At 39.4% G+C, this 19,797-nt stretch overlaps 1 protein-coding gene across 2 annotated transcripts; it reads left to right on the forward strand.

The window, feature by feature from the left end:
- On the forward strand, window positions 2,610–9,434 carry LOC109825175 (ethylene receptor 2-like). Of its 2 annotated transcripts, none has more exons than XM_020391944.1 (4): window positions 2,610–2,921; window positions 3,345–3,585; window positions 3,797–5,403; window positions 8,759–9,434. In XM_020391944.1, the coding sequence occupies exons 2-4, from the start codon at window positions 3,444–3,446 to the stop codon at window positions 9,275–9,277; spliced, it is 2,268 nt and encodes a 755-aa protein (XP_020247533.1). In that variant the 5' UTR covers window positions 2,610–2,921; window positions 3,345–3,443; the 3' UTR covers window positions 9,278–9,434. The 2 variants fall into 2 exon arrangements, with proteins under 2 accessions (XP_020247533.1, XP_020247532.1); XM_020391943.1 differs by having other exon boundaries at window positions 3,345–3,521; window positions 3,733–5,403.

Raw genomic sequence — 19,797 nt, forward strand, 5'->3', positions numbered from 1 at the left:
CTCTGGAATCGGCCGACCTCTGCACTCGGGCGTGAGTCACAGAGCTTATGCTCAGACGAAAACGGTTGCCCAAAAAATGAATATAAATATGTAGTCGAAATTTCTTGGAGAAGTAGAGAAAGAAGAGAGCTTAGAAGTTCTTCTCTTCGTTGGTGTGCTTCTGAATGAGCTCCAAGCCTGCTTATATAGATGAAGAGAGGTGTAACCCCCGCTGAATCCAAGGGACCGTTACGCACAAATCTTGCTTCTGTTACCCGCATGTAGCCGTTACAGAACGTGTAAAACGTGCAAAAATAAAAGCTTGAGAAGCAAAAATGTGTGCGTGTGCGGTGCGAGCGAGGCGTGGCGTGTGCGCGCGCGCGTGTGATAGATATGCAAAGCCCACAAAACCCAAAACACTATTCAAAGCCCAATAGGGAGAGAACCATTATATACCCTATACTATTCATCTCATTTTCCAATGTGAAACTATTCACAAAGGTAAAATTGACTTTTTCATGAACAAAGCATCCAACAGGAGTTTCATTTGTTTTTTTTAACTTTGATACTTTTGAAGTTTAAAAATTTGCTCAAAAAATATGACAAAAGTTTTACCCCTTTTAATTTTTTTGTTACATTAACGTTTTGAATTCAGTTTAAAACATATTCACCTGATTATCACATGATAAATATTAGGACTTCTATACCACCAAAAAAAAAAAAAAGAATGAAATCTTACGAGCTCTTTCTTCCTCCTTCAGCTATTTAACTCTAAACCCATTAGAATAAGAAAAAATAACTATGTTTTTCACTTTTCCAAATACAAATAAGTTCAATTTTCTATTAACTTGTAACAGAAACACTCCTTTTAAACAAAGTTGTGAATGACTACCTGACGAAGGGTGTTGACGTTAAAGATGTTGAAATTTGGAGTGTTTCCCGGGCAAGTTTAAACTTCAATATCAAAGTTAAAAACAGTAAACATCTAGGGTATTAAATTGCAATATTAACCTGATAATTTACAATTAATTATTTCTCTAATTTGAAACTAATGTGAGGTGAAATAGAAAACATAAACTTGTTTGGTTGGAAATGAACTGGCAAGAGTAAGATTTTGCGAATATATGGTTTGGTTTCCGACTATGTAGTTAGAAACTATAAATGAATCTGCATTTATAGAAAAAAACTTGAAACAAATGCTATGACCACTTTGTTTGGAAGAAAAGATATAAGTCTTTTAAAAAAGAAAACTTAATACTAAGGGGCTGTTTGTTTTACTAAAAAAAGAGGGAAATCAAAGAAATGGAAAACTATTAAAATGAAGAATTGGTTTGGGAGTGTTTGGTTGGCTAAAAAAAGAAGGAAATCAAAAAAATGGAGATGAAATAATGTTAGTTGTCAAATTATTATTGGATGATGTGAGTGATTTTTTAAGAAAACTAGTTTTGATGTTGTTTGGTTGGCGAAAAAAATAAGGAAATAAATTATAAGAAACTTATTTCCTGTAGTTTTGTTGTTTTCTTTTGTTTGGTTCATTCTTAAAAATAAGAAATGAAATGAGATGAGGTGAGTTGTCATTGTATTATTGGGTGATGTGAAGAAAGATTAAGAAAAGTGTTTTCATAACTTTTTGGGATGAAAATGGAGAAATGAAATGTTAATGAGATGAGGTGAATTGTTATAATATTTTATTGGATGATGTGAGTGATTTGAAATGATGAAAAGAGATGAGTTGAGTGATGTTTGGATGAAAATAATATTTTATTAGATGTGGTGGATGAGTTGTTAGATGAAAATAATATTTTATTAGATATGGTGGATGAGTGGTTAGATGGAAATAATATTTTATTAGATGATGTGGATGAGTTGTTGGATGAAAATAATATTTTATTGGATGTTGTGGGTGAGTTTTAGGGATGGAAATGGAGGAAATAGTATTTTTTGAGATTTTCATGTTTTCCATTTCCATTTCTTGGTTTTCTTGGTTTTTAGGAAACCAAACAAACAGCCCCTAAATGAAAACCACCTTCATCAAGTTTGCTTATATCGAGAAAAGGCTAAATACGAGGAAACCGCCCTTGACTTTGGACGATTATCGGAAAACCCCTCTTAACTTTCAAAATATCAAAATAAACCCTCTTAAGTGTTGGGATTATCACAAAACCCCCTTTGACTTTGAGATTTTATCAGAAAACCCTATTAACTTTGAAATTTTATCATAAAAGCCCCCTAAATTAGGGGGTTTTATGATAAAATATCAAAGTTAAGGGGTGTTTTTTGATAACCCTAAATTTGAGGGGTGTTTTCTGATTTTTTGGTAGTTAAGTGGTGTTCGCTGACAATGTCCCAAAGTTAAGGGTGGTTTTCTAATATTTAGCCTTGAAAATATTTTATGGCTTTTGCACTAATTATTTTTTAATCAAACACTAAATTTTACATTAAAAATATATTTTCTACAATATAATTGTAGATATCTAAACAACAAATTTAAAATTAATTTTATACAATAAATACTGCATGCAATATTTATTTGCTGCAATTTATTTTTTTTCAGCAACCAAACATCCCCAAAGAGAGGAAAAGCAATTTCCGTGTTGAAATCATCTATATACCCATAATTTCCACTTAGATCATCATTGCGGCTTATAAACTCAGAGGACTGGAAATGCCAAGCCCCTGTTTGTTTATTGTTTATTATTCTGTCTTCGCAAAATATAAACAAATCATGTCCCTTAAAAAACCCAACTTTTCCTCGCAATTCTCGTCGAACCTTCGTGCTCTCAAATGCCATGGATTCAAAATCCCAAGCTGAGGAGAACAAGCATTCACTAATAATAATACCCCTTGCCAAAGATTTTTCAAATGGGTCCTCGCATCAAGGGATTCTTTGGGATTTGCCCTTCTTCTTCTTTGTTAGATTGCTGCTGATGGTGGTTTTATAGGTACTGGTATTCTGATATTTTAGTCCTCCCACTGTTTTGTTTGCTGTTTGTCTGCTGCCAATTGTTAATTTCCAGTTGGTTACTTTTTATACAGTCTTAAAAGGTTCCCTTTTTTTAATAATATACAGTGAAAGAGAGTTAGGGGGGATGAATATAGGAAATCAAAAGATTGGATTTTGATGGGTGGGGATCCCTCTTTGCTGCCTTTGGCTTGATGGGCATGTTTCATTGTTGAGAAACTTATTGTTTTTTTTTTCCCCAAGGGTCTTAAGCCATCATAACTCTTTAATTTGATTCATGTGTAGAAACCAGTTTTGGGTTCTAGGGCTTAATTTCAGGATCTGCCATATCTGTGCTAAATTTGGTAACCATTCTTTATTTGATGGTCATATTTCTTTTCATTTTTTTTTGTGTTTGATTCAGGGCTGAGGGTGGTATCTTCAAGTGAAGTATCTTGAACCTTGCAAATTTCTCTGGTATGTTTTTTACATGAACAGATAGGAGTGAAGTTTGTTAGAGCAAATGTTAAAATTACTCTTCTATGGCCTGCTAGTCTCTTCCCTTCTTCTCCTTCCATCATCTGCCATTGAAATTGGCTACCCTCGCTGTAACTGCGACGGCGATAGCCTATGGACCGTCGAAGGCATCCTCCAATGCCAAAAAGTTAGTGACTTTCTCATTGCAGCTGCCTATTTCTCTATCCCTTTAGAGCTCCTATACTTTGCAACTTGCTCCAGTTTATTCCCGTTCAAATGGATTGTGATTCAGTTTGGCGCTTTTATCGTTCTTTGTGGGCTTACCCACCTGCTACCCTCGCTGTAACTGCGACGGCGATAGCCTATGGACCGTCGAAGGCATCCTCCAATGCCAAAAAGTTAGTGACTTTCTCATTGCAGCTGCCTATTTCTCTATCCCTTTAGAGCTCCTATACTTTGCAACTTGCTCCAGTTTATTCCCGTTCAAATGGATTGTGATTCAGTTTGGCGCTTTTATCGTTCTTTGTGGGCTTACCCACCTTCTCAATGTGTTCACATATGAGCCTCATTCGTTTCTATTGATGCTGAGCCTCACCATCTCCAAATTCTTCACTGCCCTTGTCTCCTTTGCAACGGCGATAACCCTGTTAACTTTGATCCCTCAGTTGTTAAGAATCAAGGTGAGAGAGAATTTCTTGAGGATAAAAGCCCGGGAATTAGATCGAGAGGTTGGAATGATGAAGATGCAGGAGGAAGCAAGTTGGCATGTTAGAATGTTGACTCAAGAAATCAGGAAATCCCTTGATAGGCACACAATCTTGTACACTACTTTGGTGGAGCTATCAAATACTTTGGGGTTGCAGAATTGTGCGGTTTGGATGCCAAGTGAGGATAAGAAAGAGATGAACTTGACTCACGAGCTGAGACTGAGGAACCCTTCTGATCTGTACAGTAGTTCCGTTGCTATTGATGACCCGGATGTATTGGAGATCAAAGAAGCCGAGGGGGTGAAGATATTAAGGCCAGATTCCTTGCTTTCTTCTGCTAGCGGCCAAGGATCTGCTATCGAGCCAGGGCCAGTGGCTGCAATTCGAATGCCAATGCTAAAGGTCTCCAATTTCAAAGGCGGGACACCGGAGTTTATCCAAACTCATTATGCAATACTGGTCTTAGTTCTTCCCGGTGATAATTCTAGGGTCTGGAGTAGCCATGAGTTAGAAATTGTTGAAGTGGTGGCCGATCAGGTGGCTGTTGCTCTCTCTCATGCTTCAGTTTTGGAGGAGTCTCAGCTGATGAGAGACAAATTAGAGGAGCAACATAGGGCTCTATTAATTGAGAAGGAGAATGCTTTAATGGCTAGTGAAGCGAGAAACTCGTTCCAAAATGTGATGAGTCAAGGAATGAGAAGGCCGATTCATTCTATTCTGGGCTTGTTGTCTATGTTGCAACAAGATAAATTGAGTCCTGAACAGAGGCTTATTGTCAATACTATGGCTAAAACTGGCGGTGTAGTTTCAACTTTGATCAATGATGTGATGGACATATCCACCGTAAATGATGATGATCGACTAACTTTGGAGATGAGATCCTTTCAATTGCACTCTATGATTAAGGAGGTTGCTAGTGTCGCTAGATGTCTTTGTGATTGTAAGGGTTTTGGTTTCGGGTTTCAGATTGAGAATGTCGTCCCTGACCGGGTTGTTGGTGATGAGAAGAGAATATTTCAAGTTATATTGCATGTGGTAGCTAGTTTATTGAATGGGTGTGATGAAGGATTTGTGGCATTTCGAGTTTGTAGCTATAATGAGGATAAAGATGGGCTAGACCTGGGATGGATTCCATGGCAATCAAATTTTTCTGATGGGTATGCTTGTATGAAATTTGAGATTGGGATTAAGAAACAAGAAAATAGTGGCTCGAGTTCATCACTACAGTTTTTTCACCGTCCCAATTCTAAAGGTTTTGACATGGGCCTTAGCTTCAGCATGTGCAAGAAAATTGTGCAGGTAAACCCAATTTCATGTCTGCCTTCTTTTAGAAACTTCATCCAGTATTCTAGTTATCATAAGAAACCACTGCATTTTCATTATTATTTATGCTGTTTATACACCAACATTATATTAAAGACACTAATTTATGCATTTTACGGATGTTCATGCTGACAATATTCAAGGTTCATATCAATCTCTGAGATGATCCTCGCAATTTTGTTTTTTATAGTAAAGAACTTTAGTTTTGCTACATTATATGTTTCTAGTTATAGCTGGGAATTCCCATGTTTTTGAGTTGTAATTTTTATCTTATCTTATGATTAAAGTAATTAATCAGCAATGCACAAAATGATCAAATTATAACCAGAGCAAAACTTTCAGTTTAACCTTGATGCTAAATGGAAACCTTTCTAGCAAGCCCTTCATACTACGGACAAATAAACTACATCGGTTAAACGACTATCTTTTGCTATTATCTTCTAGCTTATTTTCGATTTAGCAACTCCTAATCTTACTAAATTTACTCATTACTCTTAAACAACTATCTTGTAATGATGTTCTAATAGATCTGACTCCTGTTTTGAATATCTGATTCAATTCTGGACCATAGTTTTGCAAACAGACCAAGTTGCAACTTGGAACTTAGAAGATGTGTTACAATCCTTAATTATTATTTAAAAGAAGGAAATTTGTTTTGATCCCCCTTTTTAAAATTGGCTAAATACCCATATTGGTATTTTAATTCCACCTCAATTTCCAACAAGATATTTTAAATAGGCAAACCCGCTTTAAGACATTTTAATTGATCCAACTAACCAATAAGGCATGGTTTCTCGTCGGCGGGCAAATTTCCAGCGAGATCTCGTCACGTGCATGGCATATGATGTCTCAAAACTCGTTTTTAGCAGCGGCGACGGCAACAATCTCGTCATATTCAGCCGATTCGATGGGGTTAGCAATCTCAGGCGGCGTCATAACCGTTATTTTATCCTACTTTGGGCTGAATATGACGAGATTGTTGCCGTCGCCGCTGCTAAAAATGAGTTTTGAGACATCACGTGCCATGCACGTGACGAGATCTCGTCGGAAATTTGCCCGCTGACGAGAAAACATGCCTTATTGATTAGTTGGATCAATTAAAATGTCTTAAAGCGGGTTTGCCTATTTAAAATACCTTGTTGGAAATTGGGGTGGAATTAAAATACCAATATAAGTATTTAGCCTTTTAAAATTTTTGGTTCGTCCCTCCCCCAATAACAATTCCTTGTGTGAAAACTGTATTGACCGACTTTTTTTGTAACTCCCCCCCTTCCTCTCCCGCCCCTTCTTTTTCTCCCCAAAAAACCCTCATGTTCAACCTGTCATCTCTCCACCCTCTTCAACCTCTCATCTCTTTGCTTTTCTTCACTTTAGTCCTCCTTCCTCCTATCCTCCTCCTCAGTCCTCCACCTCCGCCAACCTTTGGCCTCCTCCTTTCCTCCTCAAAATTTATTTTTGCTCTCCTCCCTTCTTTCTCTATCATCTCCACTTCTGCCCCACCCACCTCCTCCTCGGCCTCTTCCACCTCAGCTCTTCTCCTCTTCTCCTCCTCTATCTCCATCTTTGCTCTCAATTTCTCCTCCTATTTCATCTATATTTTGCTTTACTTCTCTCCTTCATCTCTGCGCGTGCACCTCCTCCCTCTTTTCTCCTCCTACCTCCTCTCTCTACGTATACTTCCATCCTCCCTCGCCCCTCCTTCCCTCTCTTCATCTGTCATCGTCCTTAATTCAAAGTCGTGCCGAACTTAACAAAAAAAGATAAAAGATAACCAGAAAAAAGTTAAAAAAAGATAAAAGTTAACTAAAAAAAATTAAAATCGACAAAAAATAGATAACAGCTAACAATTGACAATTAAAGTTAACAAAAAATATTTACAACTAACAAAAGATAACCAGAATTAACAAAAATTAACTAAAGGTAACAAATAATAGTCGACATTAACAAAAAAAGGTAAATTAACAAAAAAAAAAGTTGTTAACTTTAGTTGTTGGTTGTTAACTTCAATTGTTTTTTGTTAACTTAAGTTGCGTTTTGTTAACTTTAGTTGTTTTTATTAACTTGTAGTTAATTTTCATTAAAACTTAGCTGTTTTTTGTTAGGTTTAATGTTATTATGTTAACTTTTATTTTTTAACTTAAGTTATCTTTGGTTAATTTTAGCTAGTTTTGTTAACTTGTAGTTAATTTTTATAAAAAATTAGCTGTTTTTTGGTAACTCTAAATGCTATTTTGTTAACATTTAGTTGTTTTTTTGATAACTTCGGCGTAAGTCTAACAAAGAATAGATTTGAAGGAGTTGATCTTAGAAGGATGCAAGGGTTGAGGAAGAAGGTGAGAAGTAGGAAGGGATGGCGAGGATGGAGATGAAAAGAGGAAGGAGAAGGTGGGCAAAGATGAAGGTAAAAAAAAAGGAGGAAAGGAGGTGGGAGGTGAGACGAGGGGCGGAGGGAGAGTTGGTTGAAATAGAGGGTGGAAGTAGAGGAGGAGAGGAAGGAGAACATGAGACAAGAAATCGAGGTGAAGTAGGAGGGAAGGAGGATGAATGTTCAGGAGGAGATATAGAGGAGGGCAAAGCAACAAAATGAGACAAGAAATCGAGGTGAAGTAGGAGGGAAGGAGGATGAATGTTCAGGAGGAGATAGAGAGGAGTGCAAAGCAACAAAAAGTGAAAGTGAAGGAAGAGGAGAGGAGGAGAATGACGGAGGAGGGCAAGGAGATGTGAGGTTGAAGAGGAGGGGGACATGAGAGACTGAGGGTGAGAGAGAAGGGTTTTTTGGGGAGAGGAACAGCGGGGGTGCGAACAAAATATTTAAAAAAAGGGGTTCAAGGAAAAGTTCCCTTAAAAGAAACCTCAAACTTATCTTCATAGTTTGAACACCGATAAAAATGACGTGAACATGAAGGGTAAAAACTGTAACATACCAGTATTGCTACCCACCTACCCTTAACCTGAAAAAAGACTGTAACATGCCATTGTTGCTGCCCACCTACCCTTACCTGAAAAACTCTCTTTTGGTGATGAAGCATGTGACAATCTAAAGTATAAGACAAAAATTATCCAAAACATGTCATGTACGAAGCATGTGACAGTTTAAACTAATTGTCGTCAGTCATCATACCTATGTGAGACAAATTCCATGGAGGTTTCTCTGATTTGTAAAATTAGCGGGTTTTTTTTTTAAGATTGACACTTATATGAATATCTTGTATGGGACAGAAATCCTTACTAGTATGTACTGGCAGTCAATTTTTAATGAAAAAGCTTATATTGGTGCCATGCCTGAGTTTTTATACACTGAGCCTCTATCTTTGATTATTGAATCTTGCAGATGATGCAAGGTAATATATGGGCTATCCCCAATCCTCAAGGTCTCCCCGAGACCATAATTCTAGTTCTTCAGTTCCAGCTACAGCCTCTTACACCGATATCTGAAATAATACACACAGCTTCTTCAACTTCTCAGTTCAAAGGCCTCAGAGTTCTGCTAGCAGAAGACGACACAATCAACAGGGCTATAACCAGAAAGCTGCTTGAGAAATTGGGTTGCCAAGTAACCTCAGTCTCATCCGGGACCCAATGTATAAGTTTATTTGGGTCCTTTGGATCCCCACTTTATCAAGTTATAATCTTGGACCTGCAAATGTCTGAAATGGATGGGTTTGACATTGCTGGAAAGCTCCGAAAGCTTCGGAGTAGATCTTGGCCAGTGATTTTGGCTTTGACGGCGAGCGAAGAAGGAGCAGTTTGGGAGAAATGCTTGCAGTCTGGGATTACTGGGCTCATTCATAAGCCAGTGGTGATTAATGCATTAAGAGATGAGCTCTATAGAGTGCTGCATAATACTTAAAATGTTCGACAAGCATAAGGTTTTGTTACTATCCATTGTTATACGAAATTTATTGTATACAGAATTCAAGAAGCGATTTTTGATTTAGACAATAGATCATATACTTAGGACTGAGAAATTGAATGCAGATAATTGGTAAATTCATTTATTTTCGATATAGATGTTAAGAGGAGTCAGTAGGCTGTGATTAGCGAAATAGAGATTATTGATCTTGTACTAATTAGATTGTCTTTATTGCCAATAAACTTGTATAATTTTCACAGAAAAAGGAGAGCAACATCTTCCTGATGTTTTAGTTCTTAACGAAGAGTAGGGTTTGTAGGCTTCTTCAAGTAAATTGTATAAAACGTCTCTCGGAGTACAATTTCATAGTAAGGGGTACAAGTTATTGTTGATGCTTGTTACGCCATAATGTAAGAAAGAGTTGGCTTCTAGTTGCAGAAATATTTTATTTTTATTTTATTTTTTCTTGAGAAGAAATTACATGTCCTGTCATTCTGATAGTGAGTGGTCCTCCAATTAGTTGGTTTTAATGTATTTCTTCACTGAAATAATGTTTTGATTTGTTTTTAAGTTCTAAGGGCTGTTTGGTTGTATGTTTTTACCATGTAAAAGGATGGAAAGTATAAAAAAATGGGTCCCAATGTCAGCTTTCATCACTTTCAATTGTTTGTTTGTAGTTGTGAAAATAGTGTAAAGTGATTTCATATACTGATGTGGCTTGTAAAGTGATTTCATAAAAAAAGACATGATTTTAGGAGAAAACTGACATTGAAGTCAGGAAAAAATAATAAAAAATAATTTCAACCAATATGATCATTTGAGCAGAGACCACTTTTTACACTTTCCAAACAAAAATAATTTCATAGTTATATTTGCAAACCAAACAAGCAATTTATGATTCCAATGGAATAAAAAACAAACAAAGAAAAGTATAAAAGTGAAATTGATGAGATGGACAACAACTTTTCAAGTTGTGTCATAAATACACAACTTTACCAACAACAACCAAACAACCCCTTAGCGGACCAACTAAGGGAAAGTTGAGATGCTATATTCCTGCTATTTCATCATTCTTTATTTATTTTTATTTCCCTAATGTGAAGGCTTCAAGGTTATAACTTTGAGACTGTTTGGTTGATAAAGAAGTTTAACCTTATGCGTGGTCGCAAACAAGAACTGTTCAACATAAAATCAACTGCACCTGATGTCTCTCCGAGAGTAATAAACATTAAACTAACCAAAATATTTCCATATGCTAGAGAAATTCATCTTCCATTTAGTGTGGAGTGCATACTGAACTAACGAAAATCAATATTGTTATATTTCAGAGGATAATTAACGAATCGGAAATGCGGAATTAGAATGTTACCGGTTCGAACTGTTCTAGGATCTTTATCGTCGTTGGCCAGATTCATGCACTCCATGATAATTGCCATCAAACTCCTATTTATAGTGATGAAACGGAAATACGATTCACAACTCAGATGTCTCTCTAGCTTTTTGATGGCAATTATCTCACAAGTATTCTTTTTTGAATTCTCAGATTACTGTTCATTCGACAGAGGGAGACTTTTGTAAGCTTTAATTTTGGGCACGGTTAGTTGCTATAACTACCCATGATGGAGGGGTTATACGATTATGGGCGTAACCATACTTCTCCACTTCCTACATCTCTCACTTGCACATGACGAGTATAACCAACGTCTGTCATGTTGAAATAGCCAAACTTTGAGTCAAGTTCATACAAACGAGTCGTGCGACCAGCAAATACACATGCACTTGGGAGTTCCAAACTAGAAACCTGTTAGGGTTAGGATGGAGACATCAACCCGAAAACATGAAAGCAATTAAATAATAGTGTATCGCAGCATGCCAGACTTATTTGGTTACACAGAATTAAGCGTATATAAATCCCTTGCTAGATCCACACTCAATCCTTTCTAAACTCCATATGTATCCATAGTCATGTCCGTTCGCATTAAAGTGACACGACTGACTAGCAAGTGAATACAAGTGATGTGTGTAATTCCAAATTAATCTTCCTTTTGCCCTCATACCACTTAGTCTCGAGCTAACTGCTTGCCCAGCAATGTCCCGTTAGGCCAAATCAATCATGACCATATGTAACACACTAGAGTAGCTTTCATTAACTCTCCACTTCATGACATAGTTAAAAGTCACATAAGGTACAAATGAGATCATTTTTTTGACCTCTAGGACTCACACAATGAGAAAGTAGGGACCCATTCACCCACTTACTTATTTGGTCGCTATGCACATGTAGTATGAAATGCATGCTACGATGGAGAACTCTACCAAATTAGAGTGTATGTCTTAAACTCTACACACCGCGTATAGGTCTTAGTTCAGTCGTATCATAAGCAACTAACTCGAGATACTCATTTGCTCACTTTCAGCAGCGCCAAATAAATTTTTCGTGCCTGGCATTATGTATAGATTTCATGAATGGTGGGGAAACATTCAGGTCGGCTATTTTTTCTCTTAAAAGCCTCATCTTTGTCCTTACCAAGGCGACATTAAAATTTTAGTTTTGCTCGCTTTCTTAGCGCTATAACTAACCTATGTCTCATTTTTGCTCGATTCATCAGCACCAAAATGTGATTGCTCGTGTGAGAAAGCCAATCTTAACCTACTGACATACTTCTTAGAATTTGCTAGTTGCCAAATGATACTTTGTGCCACAAATATATGTGAATATATATCTACTCTGTTTAATCAATCATACAAGTACACCAAATGTATCATCGTTTAATACAAATCATATAGTAGTCTACAAATCATAAGTACAGTCATATTCTACGACGTCCTAGGTATTTAACATGTGAAACAAATAAATCCCTAATAATAGGCTTGGTAAATGGATCTGCAACTATCTAACTCGTAAAAATATGTTGTAAGACCACCTCCTTCTGCACCATCATGTCTCTGATGAAGTGATATCTTAGCTATATGTGTTTGGTTTTCTCATGATACTTGGAATCCTTGGTGTAGGCAAGTGTAGCCATACTATCACAGTTGATTGTCACGGGATCAGATGCATCAGTGACAATCTCTAAGCACTGCATGAATCTCCTCAACCAAACAGCTTTCCTCACTACTGCAGAACATGCTATGCACTCAGTCTCCATGGTAGATAAGACTACACAAGATTACTTCTTACTACTCCAAGATATTGCGCCATTGTTGAGCAGAAAAGCATACCCTGATGTTGATTTACGCTCATTTAGATCACCTCCCCAATCAGCATCACTGTAACCTACTAAGCACAAGTTTCAAGCATAGTAACATAATATATAGTTTGATGTCCCTCTTAGATATCTCAAAATCCTCTTGACCAACTTCCAATCCGCAAGTCCTGGATTTGCCTGAATCGCCTGAATCGACTGACAAGTCCAACAACATAACATATGTCGGGTCTTGTACACATTATATTGTACATGAGACTTCCAACAGCACTAGAATAGGGAACTCTTGATATTTTTTCCTTTTCCTCTAGAGTCTTAAGACGCATATCAAGGCTTAGGCTCAAATTTCTCTCCACAGGAGTATCTATGGGTTTGCAGTTATGCATTTGATATTGCTCAAGCATCTTCTTAATATAAGTCTCTTGAGATAAACCAAAAGCCTTTTAGAGCGATCTCTAACAATCTTTACTATAAGAATATAACTAGCCTCATCCATATCCTTCATCTCAAAATTGGAGGATGACCATATTTTAGTGGCATCAATCAACTCTCTTTTATTTCTAGCCAAAACATGTCGTCCACATAAAAATATAGGATCACAAAACTATCTCTGGACCTTTTAATGTACACACAATGATCCTCTTCCATCATCATAAACCTATCTACTAAAATGACTTGATGAAATATTAGGTTCCGCTGTCTTGAAGCTTGTTTCAGGCCATAGATAGATCGAGGGAGCTTGTAAACTTTGAGTTCTTGACCTTCGGCCACGAAGCTATCAGGTTGGTCCATATAGACTTCCTTATCCAATTCTCCACTAAGAAATATAATTTTTACATCTCTTTGATAGAGATCTAGATCCATATTTGCGACAATAGCTAGAATAAGATGAATCAAGGCAAACTTAACAACTGGTGAGAAGGTTCCCTCATAATCGATTCACTCCTTTTGAGTATAGCCTTTTGCCACAAGACGACCCTTATACTTATCAATAGAGCTATCTGCCTTGTGTTTGATTTTGAGAACCCACTTGTTTTATGCCCAAGTAGAAGGTCAATCAAGTCCCAAACATGATTATTGTTTATAGACTTTCTTTCTTCCTGCATTGCATTGATCCATTCCCCAGCAGTAGGGCCTGCAAGAGCTTCCTAGATAGTTTTAGGCTCTTCATCATTTATTGGAGCTATCATGAAGGCCTCCCCCTCAATCTCAAAATGACGGCGAAGGATCCTACCTCTAGCACTTTTACGTGGTTGAGGTTCCACTTGATTTCGCTCCACTAGAGTTGGCCTACTAGATGTGCCGCTTCCACTAGCCATATGAGGATGAGCAATTTCATCTATTATGCCAACTGATTTTTCATGAGTGATAGAATCTAATATTTCCAATTCATAAAATTGGAAATCCTTAGTTACCTCGCATCTGCTAGGAAAATCTTCCTCTAGGAAGGTAGCATCTCGTGACTCAATTTCTGTCACACTTCCATCAGCTTCTTCACTAATAAAAACATATCCCTTGAAATATTCAGGATATCTAATATAGATAAAATTTTCCTCTTGGACCCAACTTTCCATATCTATGAGAAGTTTGGTGAACAAAAACTGTAGATCCCTATGGCCCGCAAATTACCTAAATCAGGTTTTTTATTGGTCCATAGCTCATGTGGAGTGGAAGGTACAGACTTAGATGGCACACAATTAAGAATGTAGGTTGCAGTTAATAATGCATCTCCCTAGTAAGAAATATGTAAATTAGCTTGCTCCTTCATTGATCTAACCATGTCAAGAAGGATTCTATTCCTTCTCTCTGCAACACCATTTTGTTACGGAGTTCTAGGAGTAGATAGCGATCTTGCTATCCTTTTTCCATCACACAATTTCTTAAATTTCTTAAATAGATATTCATAGCCACGGTTAGTTCTAAGAGCTTTAACTCTTATGTATAATTGATTCTCAACCAATCCAATATAGCATTGGAAGCAATCTAATGCTTCTGACTTGCAGGAATAGTCATGACCATATCGAGTAAAATCATCTATGAATGTGATAAAATATGATGCACCATGTCTTGCCCTCACATTCGTTGGGCTACAGATGCCCGAATGAATAAGCTGTAGGGGTATTGTGGCTCTCATAGCTTTGCAAATAGTTTCTAATTATTTTTCTAGCTAAACAATGCACGCAAGTAGGAAAGTCAACTTTAGCGAGTGGGCCAAGAAGACCCTGTAGGCTGTCTAAAAATCACAATAGATAGCTTATCCTCCATCAAACACCGATGATGGAAGTTACAATCTGACGACTTCCAGAAGGCTACAATTTGAAGACTTTCACGTAGATCGCTGAAGGTTACAATCTGACGACATTCACGATAACCGATGAGAGCTCTAGTTCAACAGCATTCACAATCAACATCGGGAGTTACAATCTGACGACTCTCATATTCTCAAGGAGCCAAGACGAAGATTACAATACAATGATCTTTTGCAACGTTATGACAAAAGAGATTACTTTGTGATAATCTCTTCAAGACAAGACGCGGAGGTCCTCCCCGTATGTCAACATCAAAACGCCGGGGTCGAACTCGCGTTACAACATCAAAACGTCAGGGTCAAACCCGCGTTACAACATCAAAACGCTGAAGTCGGACCCGCATTACAACAAGCGAAACGTGAGCGACCCTCGCGTTCTGGATGTTCAGTCAACACCCAACCTCGCGTCTCAATCCTAAGACGCGAGGTTAGGGTTCTGAACGCCAGGTTGGGCGTTTGACTCATTCAAATATGAGTCGAACGGTTTCAGAACCGTTTTCCCCACGATCTGAGGAAATCACGCCCACTTAGGAGCGGATTTAGAGGGCAGTTACACCTCCTTAATCCCCTATAAAAGCGAGTAAAATCAACTGAGTTCAGGGTTGGAATTTCTTGGCTCAGATTGACCACTGAAGGCTGGCATTTTCGGATCAGGGACGGGGGCTGGCTTTTTGGCATCAAAGGCATCAAAGATTGGAACATCTTGGCAGCAAAGGGGGAGATCTTGGAGCATCATAGATTGAGAGATCAGCATTCATCCTTTGGTGCATTCCTTGAAGCCTTCGGCCTTGGCTTGAGAACCGATTCTCGGTTCAAATCAACTCTTTTTCAAGAGTTTCTAACTCGTCCAGAGTTATCAACTCGTCCAGAGTTATCAACTCGTCCAAAGTTCTAAAACTTGCCACACAAGTTCTCCACAACGTCAAATCGTGAGGAGGAGACATCATTCCAGTGAATCAAGACGTCGGATCGTCAACGGAGAGCAAACTTGATGCGAGCATTCGAGGGAGGCACTCCATCGCTACCTTGAAGAACCCAGTTTTAAACAAAGGGGAGAACCAAATTCGTTCTCCTCTCTTTTGTAATCAAATTGTAACCAGAATCAAAGAAATACAAGTCAATTTTCTTTGTTATTTTTTTTGCAATTTTCCCTACATACAAAAGATGGCAACTCTGCTGGGGACAAGCTTCTGTGACGAAGAAGTGGTGGCGCAATTCGATGTTCATCTCACTGAAACAACCGTCGAAACTCTCGTGTTAGAGTTTGATCAAGCCAAGTTTGAGGAGGCTATCTCCTCCGGATCCCTTAGCCCTAAGGCTATGCGTAAGATCCACAAAGTCTCCAAGAAGACTAAATCTCCAACTGTTGATGGAGTGCCGAAGAAAGTCCTCTCCTTTGGTCAAAATTCATCAAACAGCCCCTCCTCTGAAGGACCGGGCTCTGCCTCTGCAAACTCGCTCAACGAGTTGAAAACTCCACACCCGCGTCAACACGATGTGTCATGGGTGGTAAAAGGATTAAGACGGAGATAGATCCAATCAACGCCGATGATGCCCTTACAAAAGCCTTAAAACAGGCCAAGAAGAACGCTGCTCGTCGAAGAAGAAGGTCTCAGCGACGAGCACAACCTCGAGAAAGTCGATCATCCAACCAACGTGAGCTTCGCGTTCGTGAACCTAAACGCGACCCTGAGCCTAAACATGAGCTTCGCGAGAACCAGACTGAACGTGGCCCTAAATGGCGCGTTTTACAGCCAAAACGCGAACCTCAAGCCTTCGTTGAACGCAAACTTCAACTTCGTGTTTCCATGTCAAAACACGACCCTCGCGTCAACAATGAAGAACGCGACCCTCATGACACCAAACTAAAACGCAACATTCGCGTTTCAAGTCCCAAACGCGATCTTCGCGTTTCTAGTGCCAAACGCGATCTTCGCGTTTCTAGTGCCAAACGCGACCCTTGCGTCCCAAGTGCCAAATCCAATACCGAGCCTGGTGTATACTGTGGAGCTTCGAGGCACTGCCCCGAACCCCGTCGGGGGGTATTCCATCCCCCCCGGACCCCCTGGCCAGGGGCGCGCCGCCCCCTGGACCCCCGGCTCGCTGACCGGGCAGCGAGACCCCCGAATACTCTGCGTAGCGCGACTAGATTGAGGGGCGGATATAAGAAGTTCATGGATTCAAGTCATCTCAACCAGATCCATATTTACCAAGAGCCAGTCCTATCCAATCATGGACTGGGGGTTCCAATTCAAACCTCACAATCAGTGAGTAATTCTCCTCGAATCTTTACAACAGATTTGAGAGAGTTCATATCGAGAGAAAGACCGATGCAACAAGTCATTCGTTCATTCCAATATAAACGACTGATTTCTACGGTCCTCTCGGGATGTCAATGCTGCTCATATGCGGCCCAACTGTTGGTGTTCAACCAATTTATGAACGTTGCTTTACCCAACCAACGACGACGTTCTCACAGGAAGAAGTCTCCAGAGACCGAGTATCCTGGGATCACTATCAATGTGATCAGTAGAGGCAAAGCCTCGGGTCCTAGTTCCGATGACTCTGAGACAAGTCGTTTACCGACCGTCAGAGAAATCGCTAACGAGTTTGAAGGAATCTACCAACGCACTCGGATGCGAACAGGTGCCATTCCCCCTGTCAATTATCGGAGGTTAGCCAGAGGAACCAATTCCGATGATGAACACTCAGCCATTGCAGAGTCCCAATCATCAAGCTCTTTTGTTGAACATGAGAGCCCCGCTTATATGACGGGAAACCATGAAGATCTCGCGAAGAGACTTGATGAGCAGGAGGCCATGCTCAAATCTCAGCAGGAGGCCATCAATGAACTCCTGGCCCTGTTGACTCAACTCGTCGCAGACAAGGCTAAATCTCAGAAGACAGATTCGCCACTCATGAAAGAATCTTCCCGAAGGGAAAGAACGTCTTCGTCCCAACCTCACACAAGCAAAGGAAAGGGAAAAATGGTTGATGACACGACTTCTGACCAAGAAGCCCACAACCTTGAATCTTCCTCTGATGAAAGAAGAGAAGCTAAGAATGAGCAAAATCCTCAGTCGGCTAAAATCGAGGAATTGGAAGCCCGCCTAAATGTCATTGCTAACAGAAGCGAGCTCCAAGATGAGGGAGTTGTCAGGCCCTACCCTGCCGAATGGGACGCAGCCCCTTATCCGGATGTAGCCCCTTATCCTCCAAAATTCGAAGTCCCGACGTTACAAACTTTTGACGGCACGGGATCACCAAACCAACATATCTATCATTTCAAGTCACAGACTGGGAATATGATATCAAACGATGCCATTCTGGCTCGATTGTTCATTGGCACCCTCAAGGGAGTTGCTTTTGAATGGTTCAGGAAACTGCCTGCGGGGTGTATCCAAAGGTGGACAGATCTAGAGAGACTCTTCCTATCAAGATTCTTTGAAGAGGATACAGAAGTCTCCATCCATACCCTTCTTGCCACTAAGTAGAAGAAGAGGGAGTCTGTCAAAGCCTTCGTCAAGAGGTTCCGAACCATGACTCTTCGATGTTCGTCAGGTATGACACAAGCTACCTTAGTAGAGACCTGTCGACACAACCTGCAGACCAACATCCTAGCTCGAATAGGGGTTGTAGAATGCCGTTCCTGGAGACAACTAATCTCTCAAGGCGAACAAGCTCAAAAGATTATTGCAAGGATCAAAGCTGAAGAACAAAGTAGGCAGGATCAGCTCGAGCAATCGGACCAAGCCCAATCTTCTCCTGAGCAATCGAACCAAGCTCACTCTTCCCAGTCAGAACCGGAAGATACTACGGCCGCTGAAGTCAATCCTTTCCAGTAGGATTGCGGGTCTAATAACTATCACGTTAACGGTTATCTCTGATAGTCAAACTCGTTAGATAATGGCTCACTAGGCGATGTGCCATGTCTACCCTTTTCTCCCCTTGCACTTGTTCAAGACTGGGGGTTGGTTTATTGGTAGTTCATTGGATTTTGTGAAATAAATTTTCTGAGTTGTTATGTTTAATAGAATACCTCTGTCAACCATAAAATCTACCAGAACTATCATCAACTTGTCAATCCGCTTCCATAGGATGGCAGGCCCACAAAACTATCACGTTAATATTTACCTCTGATAGTCCATCAACTTGTCAATCCACTTCAATAGGATGGCGGGTCCACAAAACTATCACGTTAACAGTTACCTCTGATAGTCAAACTCATCAGATAATGGCCTACCAGGTGATGTGCCTCTATTTCGACTTCATGGATAGTGCCCCACTAGGTGATGTGCCTTGTCTACCTCTTTTTATTCCCCTGCTAAGTCTTAATCAAGACTGGGGGTTGGTTATTTTCTTCCCCTGCTAAGTCTTAATCAAGACTGGGGGTTGGTTACTTGGAATCCATTGGATTAAGAGTAACGAATCTTTCACATCGTCGAGTTAACATTACACTTCTGACGATCATCATCCCCACAAAGTATGCATTCAACTTGCATCACTCCCAATTTGTCACGTTAACAATATACCTTTGACAACAATCAACTTATCAATCCTTGACAATAGGATTATAAGTCCTCAAAATTGCTCAAATCGCAATCTTCCCCAGCAAGACGCTAAGTCTTCAAAATCTTGTTCAAATCACAAGCATCAAAATTTATCGCTTTTGATGATAAACTCATTTAGCAAGTTTCCCCAGCGAGACGCTAATTCCTAAAATCTTGTGCAAGTCACAAGAACACATTCCTGTCAAGTTAACATCAAACCTCTGACAAAATCCACTTATCAATCCTCGTCAATAGGATGATAAGTCCACAAAGTTGCTCCAATCGCAACACATTCCTGTCATGTTAACAATATACCTCTGAAAACAATCCACTTATCAATCCTCGTCAATAGGATGATAAGTCCACAAAGTTGCTCCGATCGCAATACATCCCTGTCACGTTAACATTAAACCTCTGACAAATTCACTTATCAATCCTCGTCAATAGGATGAT

The sequence above is a fragment of the Asparagus officinalis genome, chromosome 10, assembly GCF_001876935.1.
Source record: "Asparagus officinalis chromosome 10, Aspof.V1, whole genome shotgun sequence".
Taxonomy (NCBI): domain Eukaryota; kingdom Viridiplantae; phylum Streptophyta; class Magnoliopsida; order Asparagales; family Asparagaceae; genus Asparagus; species Asparagus officinalis.